Genomic DNA, 14,121 nt, shown 5'->3' with positions numbered 1-14,121 from the left:
GGCTGCTGTATGCTGTCGGCAGCTACCGTGTGCTGCCATGAGCAGCCAGTGGCCAGTGTGAGCGGCTGGCAGCCGGCGACAGCTGCCGTGAGCTGCTGTGAGCGGCCAGCCGATGACTGGCGACCGACTGCCTCAGCCAGGGGGAGCGCAAGGCTCATAATCCAGCATGGGCCAGGGAGCTGTGTCCTACACAACTAGACTGAGAAACAACAGCTTAAACCGGAGTGGGGTGGGAGGAGGCGGGAGAAAGACGGGGGAGGAAGAAGCAAGGCAAAAACACGCAGGACAGAAAATCCTGAGCTTCGGGGCAGACGGGTGGCTCAGCTGGTTAGACTGAGCTCTGGGCAAAGGGGCTGCCGGTTCCATTCCCACATGGGCCAGTGAGCTGCGCCGTCCGCCAGAGCTGCTGCTCAGCAACTGGGTGGCCAGATGGCTCAGGTGGTTGGAGCGCGGGCTCTCAACCACAAGGTTGTCGGTTCAGTTCCTCAACTCCCGCAAGGGATGGTGGGCTGTTCCGCCTGCAACAAACAACAGCAACTGGACCTGGAGCTGAGCTGCGCCCTCCACAGCTCAGATTGAAAGGACAACAACTTGACTTGGAAAATTACTGGAAGTACACACTGTCCCCCAATAAAGTCATGTTCCCCTTTAAAAAAAGAAAAAAAAAGAATATCCTGAGATTCTTTTCCTACGGATGTAATACATATGTGCGAATAAAAGCCTTAATGGGCAAAAAGAAAAAAAAAGTGCATCAGCTTATCGCTTCCTTAGAGAGGCCTTCCCAGACCACTCTCCTCAAACTGAATTTGGTCATCCCTCTCACGACACCCTTCTGTTGAAGAGGAGGTATCCATGCTGGGAAGATAGGGATTGGGTTGCCTGCAGTCAAATCCTGACTCCACTGCATAGTAGCAGTGGGGCCTTGGGCAAGTCACTTAATCTGAACCTCGGTTTCCTCATCTGTAAAATGAAGGAAATATCATCTACTTCACAGGATTTTATGAGGATTAAATGAATAAATACATGTAGAGTCCTTACAATATGCCCAGCTCACAGTTTGAGTGTTCATTAAATATTAGCTATTAGGATTTTCCTTCATGGCACTTATGATAATTTGCAATTACCGCATTTTGCTGTGTGTAATGCGCACTTTTTTGCCCAAATTTGTGAGGGGGAAAATAAGGATGCACATTATACATAGTACTGTTTCCCTGGAAGTTTGGGCCAAAAACATTGGTGCACATTATACACAGCAAAATACGGTATATATTCATTGTTTCTTTGTTTATGCTCTCCCTCCCCTACTATACTGTAAGCTCCATGAAAATGAGCTTTGCTCGCACTGCACCCCCAGTGTCTAGCACAGTAGCTAGCCTACAGCACATGTGTAATAATTGTTTATTAGTGTTGAGTGCATAAGAGTCAGGAGAACCTTCTAGAAGTGGGTGCAATGAGACAGATGGGGGTAGGATGGGTGGGATGGAGCATAGGAAGGTGAAGAACAGTTTGCATAAAGTAGGAAAGAATTGAACTGAGTTGCTGGGGGTCTGGGCTCCAGCTCCAGCATGGCCGCTAATACTCTGTGCTCTCCCTGTCTGAGCCTCAGTATCCCCACTTCTTCAGTAAGGGGAAGGACTAGGTGACTTAGAGTTCTAATCTCTAACAGAGTAAAGAGGCCTCTTGTAGAGAAATAGTGAGTGGTAGGATTAGGGCCAGACTGTGGGCAGCTTTGAAAACCTCTGAGAGGATGGTATCTTATAAGATTTAATAAGAAGGAACTGGGATTTTCTGAGCAGAGACCAACTTGGTCACAACAAAGCAGCTTGCAGGCTACTGGAGGCAGAGGTGAAAGGTGAAAGGGCGTCAGGAAGCTCCTACAGCAACTCAAACAGCAGGGGACGTGTACCCAACCAGGAGCACAGTCTTGGTAAAAGACACTAAAGGAAGACTGACCAGTTCTCGGTGACTGATCACCAAGGTAATTCTTCAGTTTCAGGTCTGTGTGTTGAAAGGATGGTACAGCTGAGATAAACAAGCAAGTTGGAGGAAAGAGAAAAACAAGTGTTGGCTTATGGGGACGGCCGGTTAGCTCAGCTGATTAGAGCACGGTGCTCTTAACACCAAGGTTGTCGGTTCGATCCCCACATGGGCCACTGTGAGCTGCGCCCCCCCACAACTAGATTGAAACAACTACGTGACTTGGAGCTGATGGGTCCTGAAAAACACACTTAAATAAATAAAAGTTTAAAAAAAAAAAAGAAAAGAAAAGAGAGTTGGCTTTTGGATACACTAAACCTGAGGCAACGCTAAATCCAGAGACAGAACACAAAGGACCCTTGCTCCCAACACATTATAAATCAGGTGTGCCTTCTTCCTCCCTGTCCTTGACCTATGCCACCTGCTGACCCCTCCCTTAGCTCCTTCCCTCAAAAACACCTATCAAACTTTGTGGACCAACTCAAACTCCCCTTTCTCCAGGTAGCCATCCTAGACTATACCTCCTTCAGCTTATTACTATTAATACTTCACGTGTTAGCGCCTGGTTAACATGGCAACTTTAAAAAGCAATTATCTTGTACAATTCAGATGTGCCGCCTCCCCAACAAAAATGGGAGTTTTTCTGGGTGGAAACGGAATCATGTTCTTCTTTTGCATCTTCCTCCTTCCTCGCCTTGGGCCCAAAGCGGTGCTAGCCCCTCCGTGGTTGCCAGCTCAAGGACCTCACTGCACTACCGATCCCCATGGAGCTAGGGTTGCTGGCTCCTGGTGGAGACCCGCGGCACCCAGCCCAGCCCTGACTGGGTCTGCTGCAGATGTCTGGTGCATGTCCATAGCCAGGGCTGCAACGGCGAGGACGGGGCATATGAAGTCAGTCTGATGAACAGTATGGGAGAAGGCCACGCTCCTGCCCTGCAGTCCGAGAGCACAGAAGCAAACAGATTCATGAGCCGTGTTTGCTGTTTCGATGGCAGTGATTTGAATGATACAATTAAATGACCTCTGATGGCTCAACAGTGATACCTCGGTTACTCCTAAACAAGTACAGCTTTGTTCGTTTTAGCTGGTAAATACCTTTCTCAGGGAAGTATGGTCAAACCCAGTTAAGGTAGAAAAGTAATCCAACAGATAGTCCTTGGAAAATCAGATATCTCCTAGAAAAGAAAACAAAAATAAAAGCAAAAATACCTTTCTGCATCACAGTAGAATCTAAAAATATGACTGCTGGAATCAGAGATGTGAGTCTGGCGCCTACTATGACATGACCCAGTGTGACCACAAGCAATCCCAGGGTCTCGATTCCTTAGGTAAAATTCAGTGAATTAGTTCGAATGGCTCATTCCAGCCTAGATCAGAAGGGCAATATGATGGTAAATGGTCTGCAAAACAGGGGAGAGGATGTAGTGCTTTGTTTTGTTGAAAAGGATGTAGAAAAAGAGAAGAACAGAGATGTCAGAGCCAGGCAAGAAGACCCTCCCCTACCTGTCCACACCACTGGGCTGAAAGCTACCAGCTGGAGACAGAGGGCAACTGGTCACCACCCAGAGACAGAAACATGAGTGCAGCATTGTATTTGCTGCTAGGAAGAGCTGACTAGCTGATAAGGCCATTCCATCAGGCACCCAATGTCTGATATTTTAAAACAGCTGAATACAAGTTTCTATATCACAGCCCTAATGCATCAAAACTCTACCGACAACACTTGCTGTGCAAACCTGAACACTATTGACAATGGCTGTATTGAAGCAATGGGCTGGCTTACCCAAGAAAAACAGAAAAGAACAAGACCAAAATACTTCTAAGTCATTATTTAAGGTCTCCTGTAAATTATTTTCTATAATTATTGAGCCAGCAGTCCATTGTTATTAATTCATATTCAACCTATTTAAGCGGTACCAGCAATGCAGGCTGAAAACAAATGCCTCAGTAATTCCCTAATTTTTGAGTGTTATTTTCTTGTCAGTTAAATTTAAAGCAACCCATTTGTGACCACATTATACCAAGTTAATCTCATCTAAAGTGCTTCACAAACCCTAACAGCTACACTAAGGTTTTATACTAATGAAGGCAATTTACATAAATGAAATTTATGTCAATGCATTTCATGACAAATTTTTTATTTTATAATGATTATAGTACTTATATGATAACATCTGTTGATATTCACAGTCTAAACCTGGCAAAGATTTAGAACCCACAACATTTTCCATGCATCATGTACATTATCTGTGAAAAGCAATAAAAAAAAAAGCAATGAATGCATTAATCATACCAATATCATCTGCAAAGCATAAATCTGAAATACCTTTCACGTCAGCTCAAACTGCTTTTTATTTTTTACACACCTGATTTTATGCCATCTGTAAAAGGGCAAGACAAAGACTGTTGAGGAAATTATATTTCTTGGCTGTTTGACTTTTACAAAATACTCAGGCTAAGTTCCGTACACAGAAGACTTACTCTATGGCTAAGAAAAAAATGATGCAGTCAAAAGTCCATTTTTATTAAAGGACGGTGTAATGACCACAGCATTTTCACACTGCCATGTGCTGTCATATTTGCATTTTTGACACCTGTTTTACATTTCCCCTCGTCCATCTATTGCATGTGTTTTTACAAATACACATCAGGGCTAAGCCTATTGTATAACATAAACAGCAGAAGCAAGACTCCAAATGATAGCATTTTGGACCCTAATTTCCCGGGTGGACACCAACACTGAAGTCCCAGCGACCACCTGCCTGCCTGGGGCTCCGTGGAACTCACTCCAAAGTGAGCCCCCACAGGAATGTATCACCCGGAGATTTTTAATAGCATCTGCAATCTTAAAGAAAGTTTGCTAAAATGTGAGTGTCTCCATTCTCCATGACAATGACAACTAAGGACACTTTCTCAGATTTCTAGGTGGCTGTGGTTATCGTGGGCACATGCTAAGTAGAAGCCACCATGTGTGCTAACCATACAAGTGCTCACTTTCCCTGGCTCCCAGACACACACACATCAGCCTGTACTTTAAAAGCAAAATGACACTGTCTAATCTACAGGATGTCTAAGCCTTGGGACCCTCCTCTCCGGGAGTGCTCCCCGACTCTCACCAGGCAGAGTGAGTATTCACTTTCAAGAGTGTTCGGATGTGACATGTACATTATTGCATCACTGATCCATAACTCTGATCGCATCCAATGATGGTGCACAACAATGAACAATAAAACCTGTACTGATCCGTTCACAGGAAGAGCTTGGAGACCTCCACCCACGTCCTGCAGAGGACTGTTAAGATCTTCATTGACAGTTGTCTTTCTTCTGATGTCATCAAGCCTTTGACGTCACTAAGTGTTTCAAAACGTTAACCATAGCCTATTATCAAATTTCTCAATAAAACACTTTTATAAAGTAAGCCAGCAACAGTCACTTCCAACTGCTCTACAGTAGAAGCTCTGGGCACTGGAAGAAAAACACTTCACAAATCCCAACCTCACATATGGTGCTACTGCTACTAAATGTAGAGAACCACCCCACCACCATTACTGTCACCACCATGGACGAGGACATTCTTTGCCCACTCCAGCTCTAAAAATCTTTTAATGGCAGCAGTTACAATAACCAAAATGTGATAAATGAGATATGGAACAAATAAAGCCTGGACCTTGCTCTGCAACAGATACTACAACCTGACAAGCTATCAGATTGAACCATGTAAAACTGCCATTTCGTAGGTCTGACTGAATCTAACAAAACTGAATGCACTACAGGCAGGCCCACCTAAGAAAGTACAGGCAAGATACAGAAGCTTCTCCAGGAAGGCAGCGAATTACAGTGCTTTCTCACAAAACTCGGTCCCTTTCTCCTGAATCAAAGGAGCTCTCCATTCTCAACTGGAAACGCCTTATATCCTCCGCCCAGAATTCTTCATTCACCCAAAAGGTACCAAACCAGGTGAGGTGCCTGGCCACCACTGCTGATCTATTCCTGACACTAAGCGTGTTTCCATGCTGAAAAAGGCGGCCCCAGGCCCCAGGAGTGAGACTGAGGTTGTGTTGCCGCCTGGCCACTTGGGGCTCCTGTCCTAGAGGGCTCCACCTGCTGGCATCTGGAGTAGCTGTTTCCTGGGTTCCAAAGACCGCCCTTCTGCACCTACTTGTACAGTTTAAAATTTCCTCTGATTTTGTAAGCTTCCTGCTTGTTCCCATACATGACAACGCATAAAAACATTTATCTTTATGGGATACTCATATTTCTGACATTTCGTTCTTTCAAATGCAAACGCCCTGCAGAAGCCACACACGTAAGAATAACTTTCTATGTCCCTTCGAGACCTCTCCCTCCTTATGTCCACATGCAAAGAGAAAAAGGAAAACAAATGCCAACCCCACCCTGAGTCTGAGCACTCCAAGTATGGAAACTACCTGCCTCGAGTCCTGGCACTGCCAGGCTCTGACTGCTTATAGCCGCTCTGTCGCTGTCACACCACCCACCCACCCAGGACATCCGGCAGGTACACCGCCACCACGAAGACAGTGGGCCAACAACAGCTGAAACCTGCGGCCACTTTACCCACCTACACTATTAGATCGCTTAGGAATTTTCATATTTATAATCTCTCAGTATTGGCACCCATTCTGAGCTATCAAATGCACGTGGACTGTTTGGAACCAATCATATCCTGGAATAAAACCTTAATTAGAAAAAAAGTTCAAATGTATTTTGCTGGCTATTTATTATTATAGCAAAACCTAGAATAACCCAAAGCTTTGAGAAATAGGTTTTTCACCCAGAGTCACTGAAAATGTTTCTAAAATGTGTGGTTCACTTTCTACAGAAATAAAAGCAATGAATTCTAAAGCAAACTTGTGATTCCATCTTACACACACTGCATGAGCAAACCATTTAAAAAGGGTAACACCTGGTTAGGTCAATTGGTTAGACCTTGGTATTCTTAACAACAAGGTTGCCAGTTCGATCCCCACATGGGCAACTGTGAGCTGCGCCCTCCACAACTAGATTGAAACAACTACTTGACTTGGAGCTGATGGGTCCTGGAAAAACACACTTAAAATAAATAAAAGTTTTAAAAATAAAATAAAATAAAATAAAAAGGGTAACACCCAACCAAGTATAATCTTACTGCTGAAGGTTTATTGTAAGTAAAATAAAAAGACTACATAAAGACCTGAAAAATGTTCATAACCTATTGAATTAATGAAACTACATTTTTTACATATATGTTCAGCAAAGATTAAATATACATAGATTATATTAAATATATATCTATATAGAGAGAGATAGATATATACGTATACACACACATACATATATACTAAAACCCAGTGTGGGCTGAATTCTCTTAAGAGAGAGGGGACCAGCTGTGAGGGTGGCTCCCTCCAGTTTACAGACTTGAGCCCAGAAGAGACGCTGCCACTGCCAGGAGCACATGGAGCACAGTGGGCCCCCCTGACCTGCCAAGGGCAGGGTTGCAGAAGGGAGGCATGGTCTTCCCAAGGTGTGCATGTAAACATGGAAATGTCTGCTCCCAATAGAAGATTTAGGCCCACCAGGCTATAATGGACATTCTCATATATCCATTTTGCGTGCCTACAGGACTGTATCTAGAAGGTAAATTTCTAGGTTAGGACAATGGGTCTGTGCATTTTAAAAGTTGACAGACATTGCACAATTGGCCTCCAAAAAGATTATATGAAACAACACTCCCACGTCTTCACTCTCCGTCTCCACATCACAGCTGCACTTCCCTTCTCACCAGCTTAGACTCCAAGGTCCCATATTTTAATCTCTCTCTTGCCCCTTGTTCTTCCATTGCACGCATTTGGCAAAAGTTCAGCCCTTGTTAAGCCCAACTCTGCACCTACTCTGAGCCTGTGCCCAACAGCTGAGCATGGCTGGACAAAACACACAAAATCTTCACTTTAAATGTCCAACCATACAATTCTAGGCACACTGAGAACTACCCCGCAATTGACCACATTTCCCTCATTAGCTCAGTGTCACAGTCCCCATCTCCAACATGACTGCTCCATTCCTTTTTCCTGTCTTCCCAGATCTCCAACACTCCTCCCTCTCACCCCTGCTCATTCTCAATTGATGAGCTCACTAAAACAATAGGAACAATCAGAAGAGAATTATCTTTTCTCCCAGGACAAGTGTAGCAACCTACGGCTTCTATACCCATATACTCCGCCCTCTTACTCCAATGCACACACCAGGCCCTGCACCTCCACCTGCCCATTCCATCCTGTCCTCCCATGTTGATTAAGCACTGTGCTCTCACAATTATCCCCACTGACACTCTTAAACAGGTATCTCCAGCCGGCACTCCAACCTCATATATCAAACTGCTGTCCCAATAGTCACTTGGGTGTCCAATAAGTATCTCAAACCTGACATGTACCAAACAGGATTCTTACCTAATGCCGAACCCTGCCCTTCATGCCATCTTCCTCAGACCAGTAAACGACACCAATGGTGCCACCCTTCACCCTATAGCGTGAATTAAAACCTTGGGATCACCCTTGGCCCTCCCCTTCAGCCTCCCCCCCACCACATCCAATCTAACAGCAAGTCTTGATCATCCTGCCTTCAAAATATCTGAGAAATCCCACGTTTCTGTCCACTCCACTGCTACCTCCATAGTCTCCCATCACCCCGTGCCTAGCCTACTGCAACGGCATACAGCCTGTCTGCTTCCACTCTTTACCCCCTACTGTCTACTCTCGGCAGAACAGCCAGAGTGATCTTTTTAGAACGTAAACTAAATCACGGCACTTCTCTGCTTAAAATCCTCCCATAGCTTTCCTTCACTGAATAAAATCCAGACTCCTCCTCATGTGGACAAGGCTCCAGGGCTCTCTTCAGCCTCATCTCCCACCAGTCTTGTCTCCTTCTGGCACTCCAGAACGGTGGCCTTCTCCATCATGCTAAGATCACTCCTGCTTCAGGAAGTTCGCACGTGCTGTGCTCGCCCTCGGGACTGCTCTTCCTTGGGTTGTTACACGCTGAGCTCCTTCACATTATTCAGGCCTCAGACGTCCCCTCCCCAAAGAGGTCTTTCCAGACCACTCCATCTTAAATTTAAATAGTGTGCTCACCCCTCTGCCACTCTCCATTCCAATATCCTACTTTATTCTTCTTCATGGCCCTTATCACTACCTGCAATCACGTTATCTATTCATTTATTTATTGTCTATCTTCCCCACTAGAATGGAAGCTACAAATATGAGCTTATAGCCTGGCACAGAGCAAGTGCTTAATAAATATCTGTTGAGCTAATGAATATTACTTTTACAATAAAAATTAAACTAACTTAAAAATTTTCACTGCATGTACCACTGCCACATTGTGAATAAACTATACCTATGGAGAAAGAACAGAACAGAATAGAATAGGAAAAAAAGATGAAAGTATTTACAATGGGAATTTTTTTAGTTATACCAACCTACTGTAACGTCTTATGCTATTGTTTTATAATTTTAAAAACTAGACTTTTCCTAAATAAAAGAGAAGTAAGGCTCTGTCAGTGCCACAGGGTCAGCACTCGCGGCATCAATGGTGAGAAAGAGAAAAGCAGCGCTGACACCTGGGAGCTGACCTAGACCTTGGTTGCCAGGAGCCGGCCTGGCTCTCATACCAGGCCTTGGTGTTGAACATAAACACCAGTGTTAGACAATGCCACTCTCCTGGAGGCCACCAGGACCCAGCAGACCCCCTCAGAGACAGTCGCAGGGGTTCCAGATGGGGCCTCGGGCCACATGTCACCACCAACCTTTACCTTTACCTGATCAAATCCTGTGCTGTGTGGGAGGTGACCAGGTGGCCTCTAGGACATTAAGACAAAAACAAGACTACTCTGTGATGATATTTGAATATAGACAAACCATAAACAAAATACTAAACACCCCCCTCTCCCAGATAATGGGTAACTATTGCTTTTTACCAATTTCTGCTTTAGTCTGTTCTCCCTATTGATAGGATTTATTAAAATACTGAGTTATATGTACACCTGAAACTAATATAACTAATATAGTATGTATACCAACTACACTTAAATAAAAAAATTTTTTTTAAAGCACTTCAATTTAAGGAAAAAAAAAACTGAATTATAGAATTACCCATTTTCTGAGAGCATCCACTCCAGAGCAAAGCGCTAATTCCTTAAAACTCTCCCAAATCACTAAGACAAACCCAAATCCTGTAATAAGTGTGACTCTGTCTTCCTGCGATGCCCCACCGTTCCCTATGCTATGTGTTCTCCCTCGCTTCAACAAGCATAAGCCCAGCTTGTTCAACTGCTGGTGCGTTCCTGGTGGCCTTTGGCTGGTGGGCACTGACAAGCCACTGTACATGCAGAAGTCACAAAAGCCTGGCGAGAACCCTGACTCCGGGATGGTTCTCTGAACACGGTCCCTGACATCAGCTGATTTTCTTGTCATCTGCCTCTTTCTCCTAAAAGCTGAATGAAAGGGGCGGGGAAGGGAATCTAGCTTATTAAATGTCCTGGTGAATAATGTTACAATTCATCAAGGATGCGCCGGACAGTGTCCCTTCCCTCATTTCCGAAAGTCACCCCGGCATAAGGCTCGAGTGGGGCTGGACGACTGACTCATGGGCAGAGCCTGAGGCAACACTACTCAAGTACTTTAAGCCACATGTTCAAGCCCAATAAATTAGCTCAGGCTTAAAGAAGTCAAGCTGTACACATGTAAGAATTTTAATAAGCTTGGAAAATGCTACCTAGAGCTTATGCACAAGCTTACTGTACCAATGGGATTCCCTGCCACCAGCCACAGAGTGCTAAGCCCCTGACAAGAGCTTCTGAGCACATGGGGCAGCCGGGACGGGCAGTCGGCTCAGTCCCAGTTTCCTCAGGAGTTGGAGACTCACAGCAAAGCCTGGCAGGCAGAAGGATGGAGAGCAGAACAGGGCATGCAGCTCAGTGGAGCCAAAGGCATTTACTAGGAAAACATGTTGAAGCTTTCTTTGGTGGAAATCTGGTCCTCACACACCCTTCCAGAACTAGCAAACACTGTAATCAATGTTTGCATTTATCAAATGCCTGTTTGTACCCAGAACTGTGTTAGGTACAATAGAGAGTTATTTAAGCAAACATGGTCTCTGCCTTCTAGATGCTGACACCTAATATAAATAAAAACAATAAATCTGTCCAGAGGATTACCAAACTAACTGAACAAACATGAAAGAGTCCACAGCATTGAGTTGCATGAATGCAATGGAGTAACAACTGAAGGGTAAGTCATGGGAGATGACTCTCTAAACAGGGTGGGACCCTAAAGGGACAGGTACCTTAGTCAGGCTGAGTCTCCACAGGGAGGTCAGCTATTAAGAGAAGCTTCAAGAGCTGGCTACTGGGCTTGGGGAAAAGGAGCCCAGGGTGCGGGCTGGGCAATGATTTAGAGACAGAAATACAATGACAAGGAGAAAGAAAACTTGACAATCATCCAAGAAAATTACAGGAAATCAGTCAAGCTGGTGTGTGTTTCTCAACTGTTTTTACTCATTCCCCCTTCTGTTCAACATAAAAAGCTCACACTCTCTTACTGTGTTATTTAAAAATTGAGAGGAAACTAAATCTCCTAAACAGCACCAAATTAAAGCAATAGTAGTTTCAGAATTTGATTTTCCAAATGACACAAACCACCCCCTTCCCCCAGAGCTGAGAATGACCCACTCGAGTGGTAGCAGCGTCAACGCAGATGGAGTGCTATCACTGATTTCTTAAGGAAGAGCGGATCTGGACCCTGGGTCCACATGGGACCAGACAACCAGCAGTATTGGAAAGAATTACAGCCTAAGGTGACAAAAACAGACCATGGCACTAGCAAGAATACGTAGTAATTACCTGATTAAAATTTTTGAAGGAGAACTCTTTGTAGATGGCATCTCTCTCACTTAATTCCAACCATCCTGCTGCTTTAAGGTCAAGTATAACTTGTTTCCTCTCCTCAGCTGTCAACAAGTGGGCATCTGCTGACTATGAAAAAAACACATGTAATATCTGAAATGTAGAGGTTTAAACTCAAATAACCTTATAGTTATTTTCCTTATGTAGAGATGCAGAAAAATCTTAAGGACAATTTCTAACCATCTTTGGTTCCTTTGTTCTCAAAATACAAAGTTCTCAAAACATAGATAAAAACAAGGCTCGCTCTGTACAACCTAAGCTGCCTCCACAGTATGACGTCTCACCCTCCCTCATTGCTGCCGCAACTTCACAATTCAGCTTCTCTTTATTACCACTATAACTAAGATTAACCATTACCACTGGGCTTCTTACCAATGACCATTACCAATGGCCAGCATTCCAGGCCTTAGGAAAATGAGGTAAACACACCCACCCAAGAAAACCCTGCTAATCCACTGGCAAGGCCAGGATTAGAACTCAGGGCTCTACACGCCTGGTCTACCCCTCGTTATGTGGTCCCACACCGCCTTAGTAGCCTTCATGGCTTACTCACATGGGTCTTAACTACCTGGGTTCATTATCCCCAGGTCTGATGAAAACCAACCCTACACAGGAAAAAACAAATGCTTCTTTACATAGGATTTTATATAATAACTTGGAGGGGCCCACAGACCCTCTGGACTACAGGTATAAAGCCATTTGCCTTAGTGGAGTAAGATCACCAGTAAGACAAACTCCCTCCCCTGTGCGGCCAGAGCACGGCCCAGTCCAAAGCACTTGTGTGCCTTCCCCACTTTGCTCCTACTCACCCTGCTGATGAAATTCGCAAGCCCAGAGTTCTGTTGGTTAATAGCCCCACACTTCCCATACTATTTGTTTTCTAACTGAAAAAACTACACATCATGGCCAGAGAGAGAAGAGCAGGGCACTGCAGTAGACGTCAGAAGAGCTTCATTCTCATTCTGGCGTAAGTGCCAACCAATACAATACCTCCTATCTTACCTATTTGCAGGGTTACTGCAGGCTCCGGTGAGAGACAGACTATCACCCACACAGACTGGTTCCTCATCAAAGGGTAACTAGGAGCTGAGCTAGATCCACCACCACGAAACTGCAACTCCTTCCCCCTTCAGAAATCCTAAAACCTTTATCACTGACATTTATGTAATTGAGAGCAAAATCAGTGAGCTTACTTTAAGAAAACTAATTCTATGAAGAATAGAAAAGGATACTAATGAACCAATTTTCCAGATTTTCTTCCTTGCTAGGTCAGCTACCCTTTCCCTCAACAAAAGAGAAAAAAAATGTAAATACCTCTTAATTCGATAAAAACATTCAAAGGCTTGTTATCAAAAAACATTTACTATTAAGAACCAAAATATCTATTCATTCGTTTTAAATGACAGTTTCTGAACTTTTTCACACAAAGACCCACTATAGGAAATAATCTAAAATTCTTATTAAACATTTAAATATTTTAAGTCAACTCAGAGTATTTTGGAAAAGAAATGGACTTATTGGTGTCCACACTGAGTAGCTGCAAAGTAAACTATCAACCACATTTTAGGTAACGCAGCACACTCTCTGAGCAGTTTCGCTGTCTGCCATCCACGTCCCCACTGAGGTCAACAGTCTTCACTCTGTGCTCATCACAGACGCCTTCATGTCCAGGACTGTGAAATGGAGCCACCTCATCTACATAACACCAATCCCCGCCTTGGTGACACACCTTCTGCAGAACCCTTTGTGGTAGCTTCATTTTTTTTCTAGGGGAGTTGGGGGAGGGACAAGGAAAAGAGTAGGATTTGAAGAGCATAAACTTGATTTAAGTCCTAGCTTTGTTGCTTTTAGTTGTAGGATGCTGAACAAATCACGTAGCCTCGCTGAATACCAGTATCCTCGCGTCTAGTGGGGATGTTACAGTATCTACCTGCCAAGAGATTTGTCAAAGGCTTAAATTAAAGCGATCTTGAAGGTGAAGGCACCCAACATAGAGCCTGGCACGTGGCAGCCACTTAAATTGTGTCTGTTTATTCATTCTTCCCGGAACACACTAATTGTACTTAATCGCCAGCACCTTGGTGAGAGGTATATGCCTGGAGACATGCCTAGGTCGCAGTAAGCACTCAACTTGTGTTCTCACCTTAACGGCCTCGAAGCAGGGAGCTTATCTTCCTTCATCCCCAAGA

The 14,121-nt window shown here is 44.3% G+C and overlaps 1 protein-coding gene across 1 annotated transcript in view; it reads right to left on the bottom strand.

Moving 5' to 3' along the window:
- The window catches only part of PCBD2 (pterin-4 alpha-carbinolamine dehydratase 2), a 46,025-nt gene that overhangs the window by 30,927 nt on the left and 977 nt on the right, over positions 1-14,121 (bottom strand). The window contains exon 2 of the mRNA XM_074313533.2: positions 11,870-12,001. Within this exon, the coding sequence (XP_074169634.1) occupies positions 11,870-12,001 (132 nt within the window). The remainder of the gene's footprint in view (positions 1-11,869; positions 12,002-14,121) is intronic.

This window comes from Rhinolophus sinicus, chromosome 5, assembly GCF_057876585.1.
Source record: "Rhinolophus sinicus isolate RSI-liver-muscle chromosome 5, RSI-T2T, whole genome shotgun sequence".
Lineage (NCBI taxonomy): Eukaryota > Metazoa > Chordata > Mammalia > Chiroptera > Rhinolophidae > Rhinolophus > Rhinolophus sinicus.
This window is presented reverse-complemented; position numbering and strand designations above follow the sequence as displayed.